Source organism: Eleginops maclovinus, chromosome 2 (assembly GCF_036324505.1).
Source record: "Eleginops maclovinus isolate JMC-PN-2008 ecotype Puerto Natales chromosome 2, JC_Emac_rtc_rv5, whole genome shotgun sequence".
Classification (NCBI taxonomy): Eukaryota; Metazoa; Chordata; class Actinopteri; order Perciformes; family Eleginopidae; genus Eleginops; species Eleginops maclovinus.
In genome coordinates, this window is record NC_086350.1 from 4627291 (window position 1) to 4652566 (window position 25276).

At 40.9% G+C, this 25276-nt stretch overlaps 2 protein-coding genes and 1 pseudogene across 8 annotated transcripts in view; 2 read left to right on the plus strand and 1 right to left on the minus strand.

Annotated features, from left to right (window-relative positions):
- The first annotated feature begins 602 nt into the window (after positions 1-602).
- Positions 603-3447, plus strand: c2h11orf58 (chromosome 2 C11orf58 homolog). Its single transcript, XM_063899411.1, has 5 exons — positions 603-795; positions 1551-1631; positions 1793-1853; positions 2070-2179; positions 2919-3447. The coding sequence occupies exons 1-5, from the start codon at positions 742-744 to the stop codon at positions 3117-3119; spliced, it is 507 nt and encodes a 168-aa protein (XP_063755481.1). The 5' UTR covers positions 603-741; the 3' UTR covers positions 3120-3447.
- Positions 3448-6022: 2575 nt separating this feature from the next.
- On the plus strand, positions 6023-9026 carry LOC134879556 (NLR family CARD domain-containing protein 3-like; annotated as a pseudogene).
- Positions 9027-10018: 992 nt separating this feature from the next.
- The window catches only part of plekha7a (pleckstrin homology domain containing, family A member 7a), a 129864-nt gene continuing 114606 nt past the window's right edge, over positions 10019-25276 (minus strand). For 5 of the 7 annotated variants that reach the window (XM_063907234.1, XM_063907216.1, XM_063907253.1 and 2 more), the window contains 15 exons: positions 24272-24331; positions 22367-22447; positions 21449-21598; positions 20543-20644; positions 20161-20272; positions 19840-19970; positions 19080-19274; positions 18671-18764; positions 18082-18173; positions 17672-17920; positions 14295-14468; positions 13326-13459; positions 11434-11567; positions 11079-11116; positions 10019-10475 (listed from right to left, as the gene is read on the minus strand). In XM_063907234.1, the coding sequence (XP_063763304.1) occupies positions 11091-11116; positions 11434-11567; positions 13326-13459; positions 14295-14468; positions 17672-17920; positions 18082-18173; positions 18671-18764; positions 19080-19274; positions 19840-19970; positions 20161-20272; positions 20543-20644; positions 21449-21598; positions 22367-22447; positions 24272-24331 (1734 nt within the window). In that variant the 3' untranslated portion in view covers positions 10019-10475; positions 11079-11090. The remainder of the gene's footprint in view (positions 10476-11078; positions 11117-11433; positions 11568-13325; positions 13460-14294; positions 14469-17671; positions 17921-18081; positions 18174-18670; positions 18765-19079; positions 19275-19839; positions 19971-20160; positions 20273-20542; positions 20645-21448; positions 21599-22366; positions 22448-24271; positions 24332-25276) is intronic. The other 2 variants (XM_063907244.1, XM_063907224.1) reach the window with 2 other exon arrangements.

Genomic DNA, 25276 nt, shown 5'->3' on the forward strand with positions numbered 1-25276 from the left:
GTCCTGTCAGAGGTGTGAGGGCTGCTTCTCTATTCCGCTTACTCTTACGCCACCTTTTGGCTGTTTTAAGGAAAGTCATCCAGAAGGTTCATTTTAGTCTGGTTTATCCAGCACCCTACAGTGACATGGCTTTGGGAGATGCAGTATATTAAGCTAAATTAATGAAGATAGCATTTAAAAACGTAAAATCACAGCTCGGATAATGTGCTAATAATGCTGCAAATTGAAATTGTGACGCTACAATGAGTTATTATGGGTCCACTGTTTGAAAGAACTGTCAGAAGATTTAAAAACAGTCTTAACAATGTTATGTTTATGACATGAAATTGCTACTGCTTATTCTTATCATTCTTCTTCTTATTGTTATTATTCTTATTATTATTCTTATTATTATTATTAGCATTGATTATTTTAACACTAATTGACTCGTAACCTGTGTCGTTCTTAAAGCTTTTTTAGCTCAATTAATCAGAGCAATCTCAGAGCAAGTTGTATATAACTATATCAGAGGCTACTATTTTATAAATGCTGTCTCTCTTAATGTAATGCATGTTTCAATGGTGATTATGACACTTAACACCAATAGACGGCAGCATGGAGTTAGTTGACCAACTACAATAAAAACAAAGAAGAAGAAATAACCGGAAGTGACGACACGAGGGGGGTTGTTGACAAATCCAGCTAGCCTTTGCTAGGTAGCATGGTTATTCGTTGACTTATTTACTAAATAAAACGTCCATAATGAGTTCTCTAGACGACAGGCACGGAACAAAACGTCCAGCTTCTCCAAATGACGTGAGTACAAATAATACATCTTGAATGTAACGCTAATATAAAAGCAAATAGACGTGGAGATAAGGTTAGCATCACGTTAGCTGGTTCGATAACGCTATTCTTGTAATGCTTTATCGTCAAATATTTTTCTTGCAGCCCATACAACATTTATTCGTCTATTTAGGTTGACTAGTAAATATTTTGCAGAAACCCTGTTTTACATTGTGCCGTAATGTCTGAAATTACATAAAATCAAGCTGACTTGACATCTGTTGCAAGTAAAGGGTCTTCAGACTGAAGGTGCTTTACCCAGCAAGGGTTACTGACCAACAACATAACCTGCTTGTATGTGCAAGGTGTGATATGAAGAGAGTCCAAATCATAATAAACTGTGATTGACATATCCTTTCCCAACCTATTGGTTGGATCATATAGCCACATTTTGGATGCAGGACGTATTGTTTCTTTGCTTTAAAACAATATACATATCCTCAGTAGAATAGACATTTATTCAGAAGACTACACACTATAAAAAAAAAATACAGGATCAAATACAAAAAGGATTGTAATCCCTCTTATATACTACTACATCTAAAGGGACAGAAACAAAGTGTACTATATACTTGAACAAATTGTGCACAGTAGTTACCCCTGTTATTTAGAAACAGTCCTTTTTGCTTTGTAAAAAAAAACATGTGTTTGCAGTTTGTGTTTGATTGAAGTCTGCTCATGTTGAGTGTATGAATCCAAATGATGACAATGTTTTGCCTTGGCAGGATGGATCTACATGGGCATCCGCTGACCTTGGAAGCGATGAAAGGAAGCAGAAGTTTTTACGTTTGATGGGCGCCGGCAAGGTTTGATTTGTTTATGGAAGATCACCTTATTGTAGGCCTATAGTCCAAAGCATAAAATGATAACCAGAAAAGCTTGTTTTGCTAGTCATACATTTATTATCTTGAGAGTAGTTCTGATGATTGATTTGAAATGGGTTTGTTTATGTTCTTTGTTTTTTTAGAAAGAACCAACCGGAAGACTCGTGATTGGCGACCACAAGTCGACGTCCCATGTCCGCAGTGGTAAGCTTCTTCATCTAACGTTTGTAAAATGCTATTATATTATGTAAGAGATCTCCAAACGACTGTTCTTGTGACACTTACCCATGCTGCCTTATCCTGATGCCCAATGCAATTAACCTGGCTTCCCCACTACACATCGGCCAAACAGAGCTATCCATGCACGGATAGGCCTGTAGTGGCTGGGTGTGCCTGCTGTGACTGGTGTCTCCTCTGCAGGGTTTGAAGACAGAAGGATGAACGAGCAGCTGGAGATGCAGTACCAGCAGGGCATGGATGGGAAGCTGTCCGGCCGGAACCGGAGACACTGTGGTCTGGGTTTCAGTGAGGTGAGGGCCAGTAACATAAAAAGAAAGAAACCAGCAGTAAAACAGAATAAATAACATGTTGCTGTTATTTATGTCAGCTCGGTATCAACAGTCCCCACATCTGAACACAAAGCTGCCTCTCATCCACTTTAACTAAACTGAGTACTCTGCAGCAGAGACTTTACGTAGGTTTTTAGTATATCCAGATCTAATGTAAATAATGTTCTATTTCTGAACGTATCTTCTGTGTGCAACTGTGTCCCTGTATGCAGCATGTACACCTAGTTCCTTGTATGGTTTACCTGCTACAATAATAATCAAACATATTATTTAAACACGTAGCAAAAGAAGAATACTATAAAATATCTACAATACATCTGAATTCAAATGAAAGGTTGTGTAGCAGAATCTCACATTAACCAGTATGGAAATACACAAAGTAATGTAACATAAAGAACAAAATGTTTAATATATATCTGGATTTAAATCGAAGCTGTGTAAAAAATAATTTTAAAATAAAAATGCAATACAGTTATTAAAGAAACGGACATTAAAAGAAAAAAGGGGTGAAAATTAAGATCAACCCAAATTCTGAACATTTCTGAAAAAAGTCCAAATTGGTCAGCTAACACCAAACCATTTTCAAAGTTGTCGAATCATAATCAAAATACTGTATACCTTCATTTAACTCATGGGGGAAGTATTCACTCTAATTGGTCTGCACTGGTTTTTAAACCATCCTGTTATCTCTCCCATACAGCCTGAGCCAGAGTTACTGCCCGACCCCCCAGTGGACAGTCAGACAAAAGCAACAGAGCCAGAGAAGTCCACTTGTGCAGAGAAACCCACAGACGCCAAGGACCAAGGCAGCGATTCCAACTCGGAGACCTCGGATAAGTCCGAGTCCGACTCAAACAGTAGTGATGAAGAGCGGGAATCTGCTGCGAAGAGGCCGTTGTGAAGTCAGCGTAGGGCTGTGGGGGGGTGGGGATGGGGGTGCAGGGAGGAATTTGTTTTTGTAATCTCAAATTTGTACATTTTGACGTTTGTTTGACTGTATGTGATCACCCATGATTATAGTCCGCTTTACTGTGTAGAAAATAGTTTTCTATACAAGTACTTCTCATTGGGGGACTTCCTGGAGTGTTTGCTGTCAGGAATCAAGTCAGCAGGCTGTAGCGTCATTTTAAACAGTCAATGAATTATGTTGGATGAAACACAGTTGCTATACACATTGTACATTTTGTGAATTCTTGTTTCAAAACCAATAAAAGGAAGTTTGGGTCTAACGTGCTTTTCCTCACTGTGTAGTGGCTGTTTCTCTGTATGACATTCTTCATTAAACAATCACTGATAGTTTTGTGTAGGAAAGCTCTCACCAAGAAACAAATGCAGTAGATTTAGCTCAAATGTCTTCAACCCTTTACAATATCAGAAATCAGCTTTGACCCTGGTTATTAAGAGCAAACCTTTATTTGATTGGTCAGAGCTTTTGTCATGCATACTGTAGTAATTTTCTAAGGACATTTATCTTTGTCTAGTAGGGAGAATGTGAACTGGCTAGAGAATACAATGCTCTCTGCTTGCCTCAAGCGCAGCCATTTGACTCCTTTGTTTACTTCCATAACATAGGGACATCACTATGTAACACTTGCGCTTCTATTGGCTAGTGTTCCAACATTTTGTAGGTGACAGGATAAGAGTCAGGATATCTCTTAGTGATTAACCAATCAGAGCAGACTGGGCTCTGGTTTCAGACCAAGGGAGAAAATAGGTGCTGCAGCACAGGCAGTATGAGAACAATAAAGAGCTTTCTGAACATTAAAGCATGGAGACATGTCCCAGGAGAGACACAATATACAAATAATAGTAATATTTTGTTTAGTATTATTGTCTCAACATAGTTTTCTCATTAATATAACTTGACACTTATTGTAGTTTTATGTCTTTATGATTGAATTAAAAGATATTTTCCTCTTACATTTTTTGAGTTGCATTTAAATGTTTACATTGCTACACTTATTTGTGAAATGTTTTAACCGTCCTGCTTCTAAAAACCCTGCCCTAATGTATGCTACAAAACGAACAACCAAGTTTAACCACTATACAACACGTCTCTATAAGAAACATTAAGGGGATTAACTTCAAACATGGACACTGCTGAGAAGACTGAAAAGTATCCTGATGGGCCGATTGTCAATGAAAAGTGATAACTCCATGAAGATTCGTCATGACTTCACCAAAGAAGTGGCTGATGGGTACATATTCTATTCCCGACCTTCATTTGTGGAAGCTCTACTTAGAGAAATCCCCTAAATCATCAACATAACCTATTCAACATACATTACATCTTTTTTTTCCATTAGCACGGTTCATTTGGACGTATGAAACCTCATCTATGTCCATGACAGGTGATGCTTCCATGAATATTCATCATGAGTTTAACAAGGGAGATGCTGGGAGGTAAACGTGTCATTGCTTTTATTTGATTGAGTATTTATTTTAATTTAAATTGACCTGAATTAATGGGTAAACTGTAGCTATGGAGATTGTCACGTCAGTGAATCGGTACAGTGTCGACTGAAACAATAACTATAGTGATACAGATGCAATGTTTTTTTCAAGAGTAGAAACTTCAGTGTCTTTTGTGGAGTGGACTCTGAGCTGAAATGTCCTTTTTCTTTGCTTAGTTGTTCACTTCATTTTGAAGAAACCGCAAGCCTTATCCTGCCTGTCCTTGAAAAGTAACGTCTCTATGAAGATTCGTCATGACTTCTGTGTTTTTGGTGTTGCGGCTCTGGGGAATAAACCATCAGCCTGCAGGTCCAAGACTTTAGTCCCAAGTGAAATATCCTAATGATGAAGGTTATTCATTTAGGTTGGATTTAGCAACACTAAACAGTCCAAATGACACATCAATTCCCATTGCGCTGCATGCTGAGCTTTAAGGAACACATTGTTTCTGATGTTCAGCTTCATACTTGTATATGTTGTTTCTACAAGAACATACAGTAATGCCCGAAAAAACACTATTTATCTCACTCTGACCTTCTGAATATAAACAGCCGCAGAACAAATTAAGAGACCACGTCTGCATTTTCAGTTTCTCTTGTTTTTATAGGTACGTCTTTTGAGTTACATTTTTTCTCTAAACTGCTGGCAATTTTTCTCTGTGTTGGAAATCAACAGACACTGGAATGGCTGCCATACATGTAGAGATAAAGATTTAAGAAACATTGGAGCGGTCTCTTAATTTTTTCGACAGCTGTATATACCCACTTTATCTTTCAAGCTCGTTTTTATTGCCTGTCTATTCACCCTCCCTTACAACAAAAGAAAAATCCCAGTCCCCCGTGGATCAGTGATTCTGGTTCGTTTACATAATTGGATGTTAAAGTGTTTCTGGTTTTGAAAATAACGGCTTATTCTGCTAACGCTTCTCCGTCTCGACAATCACATTGTGAACTTTTTGAATGCTGTCGATTACAAACCATGACAAAATGCGCTACCTAGTGTCTGTTTTCTAAAATAACAATCATTATTTATCCAAAGGAACCAACATGACCGTCCAGAGATGGATACACATGCCATGTTTATCCCTTTAGATCTTCACGTTAATGAAGTAGAAATGGTATGTTTGGTGATAAAGAAATATCGTCAATGTATCTTGGCTGTAAATCTTTTCCATAAAAGTTTTAGTCATTCTACTTTCTCCCAAGTCAGTGGACGTACACATCATAAACATTGTCCTGCAAGAGCTTAAAAGCTATGAAAGGATGCTCTTTCCTCATCTATCGCCCACTTCTGAGAGTGAAATGCAGAATGAGGACACCATGACTTCTGGAGAAATAAAGCCAGACCACGATGCCAGTGAGGGTGTTCTGAAGATCACCTTACACGTGTTAAAGGAAATGGGCCAGAAAGAACTTGCTCACAAACTGGAGAAACATAAGTACCAAGAATGTGAAGTGTTGTTTTTTCAAATACATAAGTTGATGCCAGTTTCTGAAATAAAGGAAAAATTGTTGTTCTGTTCGTAGCCAACAGATTTCAGCACTAAATATCAATGCACTAACATTATACTCTCATCTTTATACAATCAGACATCTACGGTGAGCTTGATGTCAGCGCAAGCTCCGACACAAATTGAAAAAGTTTGAATACATTTATGAGGGAGTGGCACAGCACGGGACGCTGACACTTCTCAACAAGTTGTACACTGAGCTCTACATCACAGAGGGAGTCGGTGGGAATGTAAATAATGAGCATGAAGTCAGGCTGATTGAGGCTGCAAACCAGAGGCGAACAACAAAAGACAAACCAATCAAGTGTGAATAAATCTTTCAGCCTCTGCACGAACAGGACAGATTTATCAGAACAGTGCTAACAAAAGGAATCTCTGGCATTGGGAAAACAATCTCTGTGCAAAAGTTGAATCTGGAATGGCCCGAGGGAAGAGTTAACCATGATATCCAACTGCACATTAATCTTCCTTTTCTGAGCTGAATCTGATGAAGGACAGACTTTTCACACTGATGCAGTGTCTTCACTACTTTGTCTCAGAGGCCAAAGAATCAGGAATTTCAAATTTTGGCAAATACAAGCTCATGCTGATATTTGATGGGTTGGATGAGTGCCGGCTTCCCCTGGATTTTGACAACAACAAGCCCTGCTATTATGACATGACACCAGCTTCAGTGGATGAGCTACTGACAAATGTCATCCAGGGGAACCTGCTTCCATCGGCACACATCTGGATTACCTCAAGACCCGCAGCTGCACATCGCATTCCAGTCGTTCTGGTTGATCGAGTGACGGAGATACGAGGCTTCAACGACCCCAAGAAGGAAGAATACTTCAGGAAGAAAATCTCTGATCAAAACATGGCCTGTAAAGTTATCTCACACATTAAGTCAACCAGGAGCCTCCATATCATGTGTCACATACCAGTCTTCAGCTGGATATCCTCCACCGTTCTGCAGAATTTTAGAAGGAACTGAAATGAGGAGAAAGCAGGATTGTGGTGTACTAGGAGAACTGCCTAAAACACTGACGCAAATGTACACACACTTTCTTCTATACAACTCGTTGATCAGAACTCAAAAGTACACAGCAGGACAAGAGGAACCACCAGCCCAGGGAAAATGGATGAAGAGATGATCTTGAGACTAGGAAAACTGGCCTTTGAGCACCTGATGAAAGGCAACATGATCTTTTATGAGAATGAACTGAAAGAGTACAACATCAACATTGCTGATGCTGCAATATATTCAGGTGTGTTCACACAGATCTCTGAGAATGACTACGGATTTTATCAGGAGATGGTCTACTGCTTTGTGCATCAGCATCAGAGTTTTTTCAGCAATGTTCATTTTCCACAGATTCATCTGCTTCAATCAGAACTTGTTTGAGCCACAGGAAACCCTAATTGGCCACGAGGCTCCTAGTGAAGCAACAAGCCTTCTCAAAAGTGCAGTGGATAAGGCCCTGCACAGCGAGAACGGACACCTTGATCTGTTTCTGCGTTTTCTTCTCGGCCTCTCGCAGACCTCCAATCAGATGTTGCTGAAGAGCCTTCTGACCACGATAGAGAGGAGTTCAGAGAAATGAGAAAATTGTACATCAAGGACAAGATCAGGCACAATCTCTCCCAGGAAAGATGCATCAATCTCTTCCACTGCCTCAATGAGCTGAATGATCATTCTCTCTTGGAGGAAATCCAGAAATACCTGTGCTCTGGTTGTTTGTCAGAGATTGAACTGTCGCCTTCACTGTGGTCTGCTCTGGTCTTTGTGTTGCTGACTTCAAAGGAAGAGTTGGATGAGTTTGACTTGAGGAAATATTCGAGATCAGAGGAAGGTCTCCTGAGGCTGTTGCCAGTCATCAAAGAGTCCAGAGTAGCGTTGTGAGTGAATGACCATATCCTATGCACCTTTATCGTGTGATGCAATATTTTTATACTTTTTATCTAAAAATGTATGAACTTGCAGGTAATTAGTTTGATTGTTGATGTTTCAGTGATAAAGGTGTAGCATGTAAACTCTTTGAGTAAATGTATTAAATTGCTTCTCATTTCAAAGGCTAAAAGAATGTAGCCTTACAGAGAAATGCTGCAAAGTACTTGGAGATGTTCTAAGCAACTCGTATCTGAAAGAGTTGGACCTGAGCGACAATGACCTGCAAGACTCGGGAGTAGAGCTGTTGTCTACTGGACTGGCAAGTCCAACATGTCAGCTGGAAAAACTGAGGTTTGTGAAGAAATGCTGGAGCTGGCTATTGCAATCAATTAGAAAAATGCTGAGTATGGCCAGTTGTATTCTATTTCTGGTGAAAACAGTGTTGATTTGCATTCTATGGATTACAATGAATATATTTGGTTGTGTGACATCACAGAGATTGGCTGTGGCTATAAAGGCTACAGCTATTAAAATCAACCCCAGCTACTGCATTTCGTTGTCCTAGTACTTGTACAATGACAATAAAGTTGAATCTAATCTAATCTGAAGGAACTTGATCTGAGTTACAATCATCCAGGACAGACGGGGGTGGAGCTTTTGTCCTGTTTACAGAATGACATTAAGCACCTCACCATCAGGTATAAATGGGTCAAATGTCTCAACTATTTGTCTTTAGTAAACTCATTTATTGGGTTTCTCATACAAAAATCATCACCTTGATATTTTTTCTAGATTTAATGGCAATGCGAAATGCTACTTAAAGTCATCTCTGAAGAAATGTACGTTTTTATTTTTTGTATCTGATTTAAATATTGTGCAATATCTTATAGCACTGTAGTTTTACGAGCTGAAGGACAGTAGATATACTGAATGTGTTTTTCCCTTTTTTGTTTTTCATTAGATGTATGTGAGCTCACTATGGATCTGAATACTGCCCACTCACTCACAAAAAAATGACACGAATGGAAACAGCTCAGCCATATCCTGACAGGCCAGAAAGATTCTCAGACTGGGGGCAAGTTCTCAGTAAATAAGGGTCTGCGTGCTTGTCACTACTGGGAGGTAGAGTGGACTGGGGAATGGAATGGTATTGGAGTGGCTTATAAAGGAGTCAGCAGGAAAGCAAAAGGAAACAAATGTGTCCTTGGCTACAATGATAAGTCCTGGAGTCTGCGCTACATATCAGTTCCCTACTTCAACTCCAAAACGATTGAGGTGTTCTTAGACTGGTCAGCTGGCACGCTGTCGTTCTACACTGTATCACCAAATGCCATGACACATCTGCACACGTTCAACGCTGAGTTTTCTGAGCCACTGTATCCAGGATTCAGGCTGGGGTTTGCAGATTCGTCATTGCTTCTGTGCCAGCCAGAGTACACTTAAACATCCCTAAATATTCAATGTATTGTTCACATGTTCATGAAACGTGTGCATGTGAAAAAAAAACCAAGGCTGAAAACGATATGCAAACATAATGGGTCGCATACATCCTGCATAGATCCATTGTGTTGAAATGTACATAATGTATATAGCATGGCAAATTAAGTCACTGATGTATTTGTCACATTACGTCATTTTGAGCATGGCTGGAGCATGGCTACCATTTCAGCTGCCAGGAGGGTGCTACTCTGGTTTTGGCAACAATAACTCCAGTGGGATAGAGGGACAGTAGATGAGACAAACTTGCAATTCTGTTTCAAATACAGATTCTTTAAAATCATGATCCCATTTAGAGTACAACAAATGAAAAAGCCTTTGTGGCATCGACCTGGTCAGTGACAGGTCTCTACCAAGTCGGTAATATCCTCTTCATTAGGGGTCTTGTTTATTTAGCTTATGAAATCTACCTTTGAGCATAATAAGAAATGGGTGTAAAACAACAAATCAAGGAAATGCACAGCAGTTGTTTTATGTAATTTATTAACTTTCCTTGACTGTTTCAATTATTAATCAGATATTTTAAGGCACTTAAATTGATGACTGTGATTGTTATATAGAAAATATTCAGCAGAAATTGAGCTAAAAATGTTAAGCCAAACGATTTAATAAATAAAAGATGTAAAACCGGTACTACTGTAGTGTGAGCATGTTGGCTTTTATTCACCCAGTAAAATAGAAACAGCAAAAGGGATAAGTGCAGATTTAAAAAAGAAGAAATTCACTCGTGTTATAAATTATTATTGCTTAATTGTGCACAAGCAAGAATTGATTCAACTCTAAAGAAATGTGTCTTGTTCTCACTCATAAAAAAGAGATTTGTTGCAAGTTAGTCGGCAACTGCTGAAAGTGGATTAGATCCTCCCTCTTCATGGAGCACCTCTTCTGTCGTCCTGCAGGTCAGTGCTCTGCAGAGGCTTTGGCTGAGGAGAAAACACAGAAGACTTAACTGTTTGTTCGTCATTAAAGGTGCAAATGTCTATAGAATATGTTACAAATTAAACATTTCATTTGCAAAAGCACTTGTAATGTTTTCACAAGGAGAAAGCGTCTCTTCTTCTAGTTCTTCTAGTGTTGATTTATGTGATACAGACTGCTTTGCAACACTTGAGAAATAAAAGGGGCCACACAAACAACAGTGCATTGATGTCTTTGGTCCTGCAGAAGTTTTTTAAAATGTATTTAATTTAAAAACACACAAGCAACATAACACCACTTGCGCACACACAAGGCCACCACATTTCACTTAAGCAGCTCCTGAACAATCCTGTAGCTCTTCGGCTAAAATATCACCCAAAATAAAGAAGCCAGGACTGTGCACAGATGCTTCAGGGACTTTCTAAACCATACCTTAAAAAGTTAACCAAAGTATCTGATTAGAAAGTTGTGTGTTAAGCAGATATTTGCAGATTTCAAGTGTTCTGGTCAGTCTGTGCACATTCCTGACCAATCACGACACACACACACACACACACACACACACACACACATACACACCCACCACCCAAAAGGGAAATGGCAGGTACCTGGAGACATGCTCACCAGCTGTCCAGCCACTCGGCGCCTGCACACCAGGGACAAACCACATGTTGTCTGTCTGAGACACTAAGGTGTGTGTGTGTGTGTGTGTGTGTGTGTGTGTGTGTGTGTGTGTGTGTGTGTGTGTGTGTGTGTGTGTGTGTGTGTGTGTGTGTGTGTGTGTGTGTGTGTGTTTCTTTATGAGAAGTGATTTGAGGTTCTGCACAGTGGTATGAACCTGGTCTGACTTGCATTATTGTAATAGGAGTATATAAAGGCTTACATGGCGTTTGTACCGGAGCTGTGATGGTTGATGCTCGGGGAAGCATGACGGTATGTAAATAAGGATGTTGGTTCACTAACCTGCTACCAGTTTGCTCTTGCGCGAGGCCTCGGAGGCCAGTGCGTGCGACACACTCATGATCCTCTCCTGCTGCTGCAGCACTGCATCCAGCTCACCAAAGTCCAGCGGAGCGGACGGCTGCATGTTCTGATAACTGTTGAGAGAATACAAACACTCCCTCATAAATAACACACTCACTGTATGTACAGTGGGGCAAAAAAGTATTTAGTCAGCCACCAATTGTGCAAGTTCTCCCATTTAAAAAGATGAGAGAGGCCTGTAATTTTTATCATAGGTACACTTCAACTATGAGAGACAGAATGAGAAAACAAAATCCAGGAAATCACATTGTAGGATTTTTATTGAATTCATTGGTAAATTCCTCGGTAAAATAAGTATTTGGTCACCTACAAACAAGCAAGATTTCTGGCTCTCACAGACCTGTAACTTCTTCTTTAAGAGGCTCCTCTGTCCTCCACTCGTTACCTGTATTAATGACACCTTTTTGAACTCGTTATCAGTATAAAAGACACCTGTCCACAACCTCAAACAGTCATACTCCAAACTCCACTATGGCCAAGACCAAAGAGCTGTCAAAGGAGACCAGAGACAAAATTGTAGACCTGCACCAGGCTGGGAAAACTGAATCTGCAATAGGTAAGCAGCTTGGTGTGAAGAAATCAACTGTGGGAGCAATTATTAGAAAATGGAAGACATACAAGACCACTGCTAATCTCCCTCCATCTGGGGCTCCACGCAAGATCTCACCCCGTGGGGTCAAAATGATCACAAGAACGGTGAGCAAAAATCCCAGAACCACACGGGGGGACCTAGTGAATGACCTGCAGAGAGCTGGGACCAAAGTAACAGAGGCTACCATCAGTAACACACTACGCCGCCAGGGACTTAAATCCTGCAGTTCCAGACGTGTCCCCCTGCTTAAGCCAGTACATGTCCAGGCCCGTCTGAAGTTTGCTAGAGGGCATTTGGATGATCCAGAAGAGGATTGGGAGAATGTCATATGGTCAGATGAAACCAAAATAGAACTTTTTGGTAAAAACTCAACTCGTCGTGTTTGGAGGAGAAAGAATGCAGAGTTGCATCCAAAGAACACCATACCTACTACCTGAAGCATGGGGGTGGAAACACCATGCTTTGGGGCTGTTTTTCTGCAAAGGGACCAGGACGACTGATCCGTGTAAAGGAAAGAATGAATGGGGCCATGTATCGTGAGATTTTGAGTGAAAACCTCCTTCCATCAGCAAGGGCACTGAAGATGAGGCGTGGCTGGGTCTTTCAGCATGACAATGATCCCAAACACACCGCCAGGGCAACGAAGGAGTGGCTTCGTAAGAAGCATTTCAAGGTCCTGGAGTGGCCTAGCCAGTCTCCAGATCTCAACCCCATAGAAAATCTTTGGAGGGAGTTGAAAGTCCGTGTTGCCCAGCGACAGCCCCAAAACATCACTGCTTTAGAGGAGATCTGCATGGAGGAATGGGCCAAAATACCAGCAACAGTGTGTGAAAACCTTGTGAAGACTTACAGAAAACGTTTGACCTCTGTCATTGCCAACAAAGGGTATATAACAAAGTATTGAGATGAACTTTTGTTATTGACCAAATACTTATTTTCCACAATAATCTGAAAATAAATTCTTTAAAAATCCTACAATGTGATTTTCTGGATTTTTTTTTCTCATTTTGTCTCTCATAGTTGAGGTTTACCTATGATAAAAATTACAGGCCTCTCTCATCTTTTTAAATGGGAGAACTTGCACAATTGGTGGCTGACTAAATACTTTTTTGCCCCACTGTATGTCAGTGCATTTCACTAAAATCATAATCCCCCTTGAACATCTTCCCTGGATTTACTTGAAATAAAACGTGATTAACCCAGAGTGAGGGCTGCGTACCTGGATTTTGCGAGCAGGTTCTTGATGCGCTCGGTCCGGCGGCAGCGCTCCTCCTGCTCCTCTGGACTCAGAGGCTCGTCGGGGTCAGACTCTACGTAGCGCTCTGGGATGGGAACCTTCTGTGGTTTGCACAGCTGCATGGGGAGATGACAGGGCGTCAGTCTTAAAATCCCAATATGTGGGGATGACGCAACTATTTTTAAATGAGTCTATTCCAGCACAAGTGGAAAGTTTTCATGGGGAAGAATACTTCAACAATTCATTTAGACAAGGTTTGATGGTTTGCAAAAGCACTTCATTAAACTCTCGTGCAGTGAAATGTGAATGCTTTTATCCAGCACACGATTCTGAAGTTACCACAAGTTAGATTTGAACAGGGCTGCTGATTGTCGAAGCCAATGACTCACACCATTTAAACCCTTTTGATTGACAGGCTTCCCAGTGTGTGGACTTTCTACTTTCAGGATGACAACTCATTTAATGTCATGATCTTTTTATGATTTAAATAAATATAATACATATAAATGGTCATCCAAATTCTTTGCTTGCTTAATATCCAACATGAGCTCAGCACATTTTCACTATTCATGCTAGGAAAACTTATGGAGGGTGTCCAAGACGAACTGAGAATTAAGCGCCGATTCAAACAGACAAATCAGAGCAGTGGAGCTGTCAGAGGATTATCATCTGCTAATGTGCCTCTCAGCTGTGCAGGATGTTTTTTCGGGGTTATTAATGTCTGTCCATCCCAGGAACGGATTTCTTTAAATGTGACACAAATGTCCACTTGGATTGGATTTTGGTTGTCAAAGTTTAAAGTCACTGTGACCTAACAGAACCCACTTTAACCTATAATTGATATGCCAATTAAGACGTTTTCACACATATCTAATAGAATTAAACTTCACATATTGGATGAGAATGGATGTTAAGGCGTCATTCTAGTCCTGATTGTGTGAGTGTGTGTACCTCTCGGCTGATATCCAGGTCGTAGTCCTGAGGCTCCACATCCACCTCTCGTATGTGTATGGCTGTCGCCGTCACCCACTCATCTGATTGGATCCTCCCTCTCTCCTTCACCTGACTCCACCCTTCATCGCTCTGACCCTCTGCAGCCAGTCGCTCCTCCTTCCAGTCAAACACCTGGAAACAGCAGGAGTCATTATTAAACTCTTATAAGGACATTTTGATGAATCACAAACCCTCTCTTTCTGGACAGGTGTTTGAATGGTGTTGGCGTAAAAATGACTTAGAGCTGTTTATTATTGGCACGGATTAACAGGATTTCAATATAGAAAATATCCCCCTACCAGTCAGTAATATTTTACATACAGATGTCTTTAAATATCTGCTCTATAGCACCCAGTGTCAACATTAAATCTACTTTTATTGATTCAATCCTTTAAAGTTTGCACAGTTAATATTTTCAGATCATACATGGTCAGTTAATCAAATATTGAACTTGTGTGAAATTGATTTACAACCTTTTTTATAATTATTTGGTTAGCAGAACACTGAGATATGCCTACTTCAGATGCTAAATCTCAAACATGTGCTGGTTATCCCATGCTTTATTTGCTATTTAACATTATATCTTTGGTTTTTCGATAGTTAATAATTCAAAATCTCCATAGTTGCAGCCTTGGTAGTTTTATCGATCAGTAAAGGATTATAAAAAATACTTAAAACAGTTGTATATTCTTCATTAAAGTTAAATAAAAGACAACGCAACATGAAGCTGTGTCAGGTAGGGCAATAAAAATGGCAAAAAAGGGGAGTGACACTTTGTGTGAAAGGAGAGGAGTTAATAGGGATAAGTCAAAACTAGCATTAGCATTAGCACGGTTGTAAACTGAAGAATAATTCCTATAATATAATTTGGTGTAAAAAATATGTAACATCTGCAGTGAGTTGTGCTTCAGATAGAGGGGGAGAAACCTTTATTTTACTCCAGGAATTAGACAGTGCCATTTTAAGAATCACTACACCAGAGAAAAACCCAGGCAGATAATGAGTCTGATTTTAATCAAACACATCCCTTCTCTCCTATCCAGACTCAACTTCTGCATCTACAAAAATACTCTGATTTACTGACAACATTTAAGTTTGTGTGTGTGTGTGTGTGTGTGTGTGTGTGTGTGTGTGTGTGTGTATTGAGGGGTACTTGTGAGTGATCATCAAAGGAGCATCAAAGCCATGCATCCTGCCCGCTCCAGTAGCCTGCAGATCTGCTGCTGTGTTCACATGCTCTGAGACACACTGCATCCCATGCCTTGTTGTGCTCAGGAGAATGGATCACACACACACACACAGGAGGACAGAGAGAGAGAAAGAGAGAGAGAGACACCATGCAAGAACAGATTCATCAGGAAAAACCCCAGACAGATCAGGAAGAAGGCAGCCCAGAGGAGGTTCAAGAAGCAAGGAACTCTTTATTGTCGAGTGCAAATCTCTACATGATAGAAAAGGGAAGAGTTGTGCGTTACTTCTCGATAACACAGAATTAGGTGGTGATTAGCAGTTCACTTCTCTAAGGACTATATTTCTATACTCTTCAACTGAGCAAACCTCCTGGATCTATATTTTTAAATCTTTGATCTGATATATTGTATGTAGCTGTGGAAGGGTAAAAGCAATGTGGCAGAAAAGCTCTCAAGATGTGGGGAAAACAAGGAGTGGAGCGCCATCCAGAACTTTTATCTCTCATAAAACAACTCATTTACGGAACTTAATTGGATATTTGGTCAATTATACGTTTTTTTCCCACGTTTTTGTATCCAAATGATCCAAAATAATGACATAAAATAGGAAAAGAATCACCCTAAATCAAATATTCCCACTTTCCCCCCTAATTTCCCATGTAAAGTTGTCCACTCCTTGTCCATATTTATTATTATCTCTTTATTGCGTTTCAGCCCTGTTGCTTCAACCTGTCCTGTATATTTATGATGCATAAAACAGCACAGCATAGGCCACTTAAAAATACTCACATATGAGTATATATATATATATATATATATTATTCTCTTCCCAACTTTTAAATCGTGGCAATGTTAATAACCAACCACTGTCAAAGGATAAAAAATAACCTTGTAATCTGTACAAGAAGAAAAGGCTGCATTAATGAGTACGTTAATTCAAATATAAAATGGTGTAAACACGTTTTATGCTGGTGGAGTAGAGAAAATAAAATATGCTTTATGGATATATGCACTGAAAATAGATAGCAGAGACTATGTATTGCTCACTGTTACACCGACAACTGTACTCAATGATTCATGGGAAATGTAGTCTGTTAGCTGGCAGAAATCACAGCAGTCTGGTGTTAGTCTGTAATCATAAAAACAATCGGTTATGTCTCATGTTATCTCAATGGAAGACTTTGACATTTTGGATTATCACCTTTTCACTCAGGCATTGTTAGCATTGTTAGCATGTTAGCATCCCATACTGAAACTAGATTTAGTTTAAATGTCAAAGTATTCCTCTATTGGTTAAAAACCAGCACATCTTCCTGACTGCACTCTTAAAGCTATAGCTCTTTGCATCGTTTCTATGATTCTGAAGTGCTCTTTCAAACAAACCATGATTAGTTAAAATGTTGATTAAGGAGGTAAATTTGGGACAAAGGCAAAAAACATCATCGGCAAAACAAGGCACTTGGATTTCATTCGAAGAAAAGAAAGCAGGGAGGTGTAATCATGATTTGTGCCACTATAGCATCGCCCCTTTCTTCATTTCATCAACCTGATTATTTTCCCCAACATTACCCCCCCCCCCCCACTCTTCTATATGCTCTATATACCAAATCTCTACAAAATATAACTGTACAACTGTATACTGAAAATATCCCTCGGTAAATAAATAAAAGTGTACACGGTATGTAGATGTACATAAATGGGCTCTTCTTTCTACTTTCTGGTGATTGAAACAGAGAAGGGGAGGCAGTGCGATGCCTTCAATTCCCCTCCTTTTTTCTCAGTGGATTTACATTCAAAATTGTGTCAGTGAGGTCCCACCGTGGGGCAGTAGGGCGACCCCTGAACCCTTTAAAAAAATAAACAGGGAGCGACAGTCCCAGTCCGAAACTAGCCAAGTATTCCCGTCAAATCCCTGTGTGCTCATTTTGTCTCCCATTGTTCTTAAAGCATTCACCAAGCTAGCTCGCCCTTTAGCGTGTTAGTGCTAACAACCAGTGGTTACAAAGAGTAGAGAGTGCTAGCGTGTTAGCATTCCCAGCAAGGTTGTTATGTGCCAGGGGGCTGGAGGGTGGCGTAGCAGCAGTGGTGGTGCAGGTGGAGCTCCCTGTGTCTGCTGCTGCTTCGCGGGGGTGGGGGGTAACGTACGGAGGCCGGCGGGTCAGAGGTGCTGGAGGGCAGCCTGGAGGAGGAGGAGGAGCGCTGGGTGGTGGCGGTCGAGTTGGAGCGCTCGCCCTGGCTCAGGTTCCTCTTGCGCTCGCGAACCAGCGCCTTCTGGTGGCGCTTCATCCGCTGCAGCTGCTCCTCCGCGGTCATCCGGCCCCGAGGCTGAGCGCTCGACAGCTGCAGGACGTCCGGAGGAGACGACAGGAGCTCCAAGGCACTCTTAGGTCGCTCCTGGGGAGGGAGAGAAGAAGGAACAATACAGGGAGGATTGGAACAAGGACCAGAGGGTGTGAATGAGAAAAGGGAACAGATGTTTGGTGGGGTTAGTTCAGAAGGAATGGATTACTCCGGGCGAATAACACATATCTGCAGTTCCAGCTTTCTGGACTCACCCTGGCTGCAGAGCCCCCGGGACCCCTCCTCAGGGTGACATAGGACGCGATAGAGTTGGACTGGTTCAGTCGAGATGAGGGGCCTGACAGACCTAGTTTATAACAAAACAGGAAGCAACACAGGTTAGTTCCATTTGTAAAGTAAAGAAATAAGTCAAACAATGTCAACACAGCGAGGAAATGCTAAATTAAGATCCTCACAAGAGAAGCCCCAAGGCCAAACAATCATTTTGCTCTTGTGGGTCACTACTAAAGTACTGAGAGATGATTTATTAGCGAGATAAGCAACATTTTTCACATTTTAACTGATATATCCTCATTCTGAAGAGATTTCTAATGAAAATATGTGTCTTTCTGAACACAAATACACCCGTTTGTGCTTATTCAAAGTTTCAATCAATTTAATTAAAGCTTGCTAATAATTTATTTCTCATATTTCTTTCCTGTACAACAAACCCCAGTTTGTTTCCAGGAGAAAAATATGAGAATAACCACATGTAGATCTACTATACCTACTTGTATTATACTAATAAAGAGGGTCAATAAATGTCTCTATTTTCTGTTGAATGTATTTTAGCATTTCAGACACCTTTGCTCTGGAAATAGTGGTAGTCCATTTCAGTAACGGTGCTGTGGCTCAGTGCTGGCAGCTCCGGTTCACTCAGGTACGAGCGCATGTCAGTCTGAAACCAGGAAAGGTTAAACAGAAAGACAGAATGTACAACAATTAAATAAACATCCAAACAAGCCTCGTTCTTCATTCCTGCTAATATTAATTCAATAACTCCTGAATCATTTACACAAAGTGTCCTCAAATTAGACATTATTGGATTTCATTTTTTTATACAACCACATTACTTTTTGCACACGTTATAATGTATGTAGATGTCCTGTGTTATAGTTTATTTAATAGTGTGGATAGTGGTTAAATGGTATTTAACTACTCTATCAAAGACAATAGAAGGGAGGTTTCCTGAAGTACCCAAAGGCCAGATTACCTTGCAGTCTCCGTTGGTGACGTACTGCCCGCTCTCCCGGTCCCTCTTCCTCTCGTCTGATTGGCGCTTCAGCCCTCGCACCGACATGTGGCGGATGACGGAGGCCTCTTTGGGGAGCGGCGGCACCACGGGGGGCGTCTCCTCGCTGTCGTAGAGGTGAGGCAGCGGGGGCCTGGGGGGGGCGCTGTCCTCTGCCTGGACACCAACCAGGAGGGAAAAGGATTCCGTGTTTAAAAGAAGTACAGCTAATTAAGATCTCCTGAACAAAAGCTGACTGAATCCAGACGTAAATATAACAATTTAAAAGATAGATTCATTTATTCTTCTTCTTGCAACCAAAAAAAAAAAGAGTACAATTATCAAATAAACTACAAGGAATTGGTTCAAAGATGATAGCCTCATGAACTATACATGGAAGGACCTTGTAAATTAAACATGTAGAATGAAACCCCATGATAATTAGAAATCAAGTTAATATATTGGACGTTCGATGGGGAAATGAGTGAGGCATCCAACAGAAAACATCACTAATAAATCTCCGGTTAAATACTACACTTAATATTCTTTATTTAGGATTCATTATGCATCCGTTGTTTGTTTACTGTATCCTATAAATATAGCTATAGATATTTGTTGTTGTAACTGAATGTTGTGAATGCCCTGTAACCATATCATTTCTTAAAATACTAAATAAAGTAGTACCATACATCACATGTGAAGTGAACTCTGTGGTGTTTCTGAGCAGACGGGGGACACTCACCCACTTTGGCACGGTGCTGTGAGGCAGCGTTTGGGAGCGGATGTTGGGGACGGAGCTGCGAGGCGGAGGCTGGACCTCGGTGCTGAGAGAAGGCACTGACAGGTCCGACACAGAAGGCACTAATTTCCTCTCTGGTGGTGAACACACGGAGAAATCAAGGTCATTAACTTAGAAAGAGAGGAAGCATTTGACCAATTTTATACCAAATAAACAGTAGAAGCACAGACATGATGACACAGATTATATATATTTTATTGATCCCAATTTTTCAAATGCAGTCACAGTGTCTGATAATAACCACAGGGTTGCTATGTAACTGACCTGGGTTCTGGACAGAGTCGATGGTGATCTTGTAGTTGGCTTTGCTGGCACTCAGCCCTCCCATCACGTCCTCGATCCTCCACAGCTCGCGCTTCATCTCCCCTTTCTCCTGCTGCAGGATGCAAATACACACACACACACACACACACACACACACACACACACACACACACACACACACACACACACACACACACACACACACACACACACATTTAAAGCCATTGTTATTTTACTTGCAAAAAAGGTCGTACAAACAAGAGGACAAATTAAATACAGACGGTTCGAACTCCAGAAATAACCTTGATGTTATCCAGTTTATGAAAACAGCTGGATATGAAGAACCAGTGAAGCTGCTCTGAGCTGCAGTACCGGGCCTCACCTGAGGGGTGGCGCTGTGGTTCATGTGAGCCTGCAGCGCCGTCCTCAGCTGCTCCATCGACCTCTCCAGCCGGCTGTACTCCTCCCAGGCATGAGCCATCTCCTGCAACACACACACACACACACACACACACACACACACACACACACACACACACACACACACACACACACACACACACACACACACACACACACACACACACACACACACACACACACACACACACACACACACACACACACACACACACACACACACACACACATTATACAGGACAGTCTCAAGGTACTCAGTTTGCAAAAGAAATTGTAAAGAAATTGAGATTTTTAAAATCACAAACTAAAGTGCAGGCATCATTGGACACTAGGGCTGGGTATCAGATCTCAATACCAAAATAATCCAGTACCAATTCTTCTCCAGTCAAACGACACCAGCAATCAATTAATGTTGGGACTATTTTATTTTTTGATATAATGCGACGTGCGATTCTCTCATCCACTTGATGTCTGTCAAATGAGGCACTCTATTGGAATCGGTTTCATTATAAGGGTCATTTTATATTAAATACCGAGCCCTAGTTCAGAGTCACACACACATTCTCCCATAAATAGCTGCATACTACAACTGTACAAGTAGCTGCATGGATTCAAACACACAAGCATCCAGAGACACACACACACACACTTATTAAAGCACACTTAAGGGTAATATAGTAAATACTATTATGAGACTTTGCAGACGTGTGTCATTGTTTATACATTGGATATGTATCTGAATGTAAGAGAAACATCCTTATTAATACTGCGAGTGCAGAATTCAAAGACTGGCTGGTGAAATATGGAAGAGGCTAGCAGTTGGTACATCCAAAATAATACATCCTGCACCCTGTGATGGCATACACACCGTGGAGAGGCGTGATATCTCGGCCCGGATGGACACCAGGTCCTCCTGCAGCAGCCTCTGCTGGTAGGCGATCTTCTGAGCGTGGGCCGGCTGATCCTGGTACAGCTCCATCTGCTGGTGGGACACGTCCAGTACACTCTCCAACTTATCCTGTAGGGTTGAGGAGTCATACAGCATGAGAGCAAAGACCTGCTACAGCCTGTTTGCTCTGAAATGTCCACTTTTTCAGAAATGCCTCCAGAGGGCGGCAGGTTTCTACACTCAATCAGACACTTCCACAAGAGCTTGTTTTACTTTACTGGACATTCTCGGTTTTCCTTCTCGTGTTCTCTATATTTCTTGTGTTTAATATACGTTTTAGTGGCTTCAGCATCCCTCCAATAACTGATGTGACTGTAGTGCCTTCAGTGTAGTGTTTTTGGAGAGGTCTGGTAATAGTAAATAAAATAAATCAAAAATATTTCGTCCAAAACATCAATACCCCCACCTCTTCCTAAATTGAATTTCCTTTAAAGTTGAAATTGGATGTGCACCACTATAAACTATGTCATACCTGAATCCTCCTTTTGTTTTGAAACTCCATTGTAGCTCAATTGAAAGCACCGTGTACCTTGAACGTGGCAACATCCTGTAATATTTCTTTAAAATGTTGACATTATTTGGTCTGTTGACTCACGACTTTGGGTTTCAGAAAGAGATGGTGTGACTGATTTGACAGCCTGAATACTTAATAATAATTGCATGTATCTAGCTCCTTTAAAAACATGCTACGAGATTTATATAACGTTAAATACCCTAAAGAGACGATACAGAAGAAATTCAAACAGTAAGGCCAAAAAAAAGCAAGATAAAACTAATAATAAAGAGATTAAAGGGGTCTATAAAAAGATGCACGCCTTATCTACCAACTGTTTATACCTTATCCTCCTTCAGTGAGCTGATCCTCGCCTCCAGATCTTTGAGGATCTTATCCTGCTCACACAACCGACTCAGCTTCACCTGCAGGGGGAGACACAGAGCGGAGTGAGCACTCAGAAGGGGGGAGTATTGTAGGGACTGTACACACATTAAAGCATTTCTTTAGGAACTGGAATTAGTGTTCTGTCGTCTGTTGACCTCTGGTAATCAAGCCCATTTCCTTAATGACAAATTCTCCTGCAGCTGTTGATACATAAATATTTTTACTAGAAAGTGTGTGTGTGTGTGTGTGTGTGTGTGTGTGTGTGTGTGTGTGTGTGTGTGTGTGTGTGTGTGTGTGTGTGTGTGTAAGTGAATATTTTGTTCATTTATATGTGCATGTATTAAGAATCAGGATACAGAAAAAAACCTTTCACTGCATGCAGGTTTGTACATCTTACTGTAAATGTTTGCTGATTTTCAGGTTCATATCTGTATGTAGTGTCTCTCCTGGGACATGTCTCCAGGCTTTAATGTTCAAAAAGCTCTTTATTTTTCTCAGACTGCCTGTGCTGCAGCACCTCTTTTCACCCTCTGTCTGAAACCAGAGCCCAGTCTGCTCTGATTGGTTAGCTGGCCGGCTCTGTTGTGATTGGGCAACCGCTTAGAGCTGTCCCTCCCCTCAGCCTATCATGTACAATGTGATGGAGTGCTAGCCAATAGAAACGCGGGTGTTACATAGTGATGTCATTATGATACGGAAGTAAACAAAAGGAGTCCAATAGAGGCGTTTATGGGACGGGTGGAGACCATGTGATAGGATCTTTGGAATCTTAGCCTTTGCAGACCATTTACATGCACACAAACCTATATCACACACACAACAGCAAAGGGAGAAAAAAAAACACAGGGCCCCTTTAACGCACAGTACCGTTGCTGCCCTGGTCACGTTCAGGTGTAATTACTGTGATTTAGCCCATTAGACAAAGTGCGTGCGACCCACCTGACTCTTTTAATTAAAGTGTCGGGGGACTCTGAACCTGTTAATTAATCCTCCGTGAAACAAGGCAAGCGTCCAGGCTCAGGTTGGATCATTCTATCATCCTGCAGTAAAACACTCTGCTGTAAGTGAACCGCTTGACGTGAACAAAGTGCTTCTCCGTACACACATTTAGTTGTTGTAATGCATCATATAAATTATTAATGCTGTTGTTTTCTCCACGGTGATGTCGTGGTGGGATCCGCTCAAATATTCATCGCAGACAAGGCTCTCATAAATTGTTTAAAAGCAGCAGAGTACGAAGCATCTACTGAGAAATACTTTAAGTGAGAAATTAGACTGTTTGAAAAAATGCAGGGAATTCTTTGGATTATCAAACTGAAGTAGTTGTAGAGTGCCCCTTAAATCCAGGAGTATTAGTTTATCATGTCTTTCCATAACAACCATATTTAGTTTTGCCTTAATTCCTCTCACTTTTCTCCTGACTGAACCATTGCAGTCAGTGCAGCCCCTCTACCCAAACTGAAGGTTACAGTACTGTAGTTTGTTATTGTAATGATAGCTTATGCATAAACTACAGACTTAATTAATTAAAATGCTTGATACATTTGTTTTCAACATTTTCAGTCAGTAAAGTAAAGTAACAATAACAAAAATAACAAAAAACATTAAAAAGGTCCTCAATTAAACTGCATGTGAATATTGTACAAATACAGTTGTATATTCATTCATTCAAGTAGGTAGAGTATGATGTGAGTATTGTTGTTAAAAACGTACAAAATGTCCCCAATTTCGTGTTCAATGGCATCACTTTCACCACATTTTAATTTAGTGAACATTCTTTAAATATCTAACAGACAAAAAGCAGGAATCAAATTAAAAACCAATCGAAAGTGTCCGAAATGAAAGACCTCTGTATTACTTACATCCACGTCACTTTCTGCAACCTTCACAGGTTTCCCTAACTCCTTCTGACTTCCAGCTACCTAGAAATTGCAGGAGAAAAAGGGCATTTCAAGATGTCAGTCATACGGTCACAGAAAGTGACTGAACCGTGGAACAATGGCGCTGAAATAAAGGAGATACAGAACACAGAGACAGGCTACGAACTACAGTATCACGAGGCCGAGACAGACTATCGGAGACACATTCTCTTTGCCTCGTGTGTGACAGTATGAGTGATTTTCTGCACATAAAGTCAGCTCTTGCCATGGAGGACACAGTGGCTATGGACACTTTGAAGCCCTGCACAAATTGACCTATCCATATAAACCTCTATACAGTTTATTATGTCCACTTCGTACACAAAAGAACAGGAAACACTGTCGAAGGTCAGTTGCTCACTTTAAGTTTTGGCTACTTACAGCTTTAAAGAACTATAATAACCTCCTGGAAAACCAAACAACATTCATCTACAGCACATGTTACTGTTAAAAGCTTCTGTTAGTGCTTGTAAATTATTAGTTTAGGTCTACATGTGCTGGTTTTTTTGTAGTAAAATAGAGACATAACACAGTGGCGCTCTGTGTTGGTGTCGTGCAGCGTTTCAGAGACGATGGTAGAAGCAGCTGGCTTTTCAACCACCGGGCCACAGCCACAACACATGCACTGCCGAGCCATCCCATGCCCACTTTTCAACAGCATCGTCAACATCACCACATGGGAAAAGGGGGGGGGGGTCAAAGGTCACGTGGATAGAAGACGTTTGATGCCATTCAAGCCATGAATGCGGTGCTGGAAGCAATGGGATGCTCTTTCTAGGACGAAACGCTCTAAACACCTGTACACGCTCTCACATACAGACTAGACACATGCACCCCTACACGTAGTACTGGAGGGACATGCACAAGCTTAAATGCGCTCGCACACACATACTTACACACACATACGTACACACACATACGTACACACACATACGTACACACACAGGG

Bases quoted from the DNA above. Each gene is read 5' to 3' on its own strand.
- c2h11orf58 (XM_063899411.1), top strand. From the start codon at position 742: ATGAGTTCTCTAGACGACAGGCACGGAACAAAACGTCCAGCTTCTCCA. The intron at 1,632-1,792 runs GTTTGATTTGTT...TTGTTTTTTTAG, and splicing joins GTTTGATGGGCGCCGGCAAG to AAAGAACCAACCGGAAGACT. The intron at 1,854-2,069 runs GTAAGCTTCTTC...TCTCCTCTGCAG, and splicing joins GACGTCCCATGTCCGCAGTG to GGTTTGAAGACAGAAGGATG.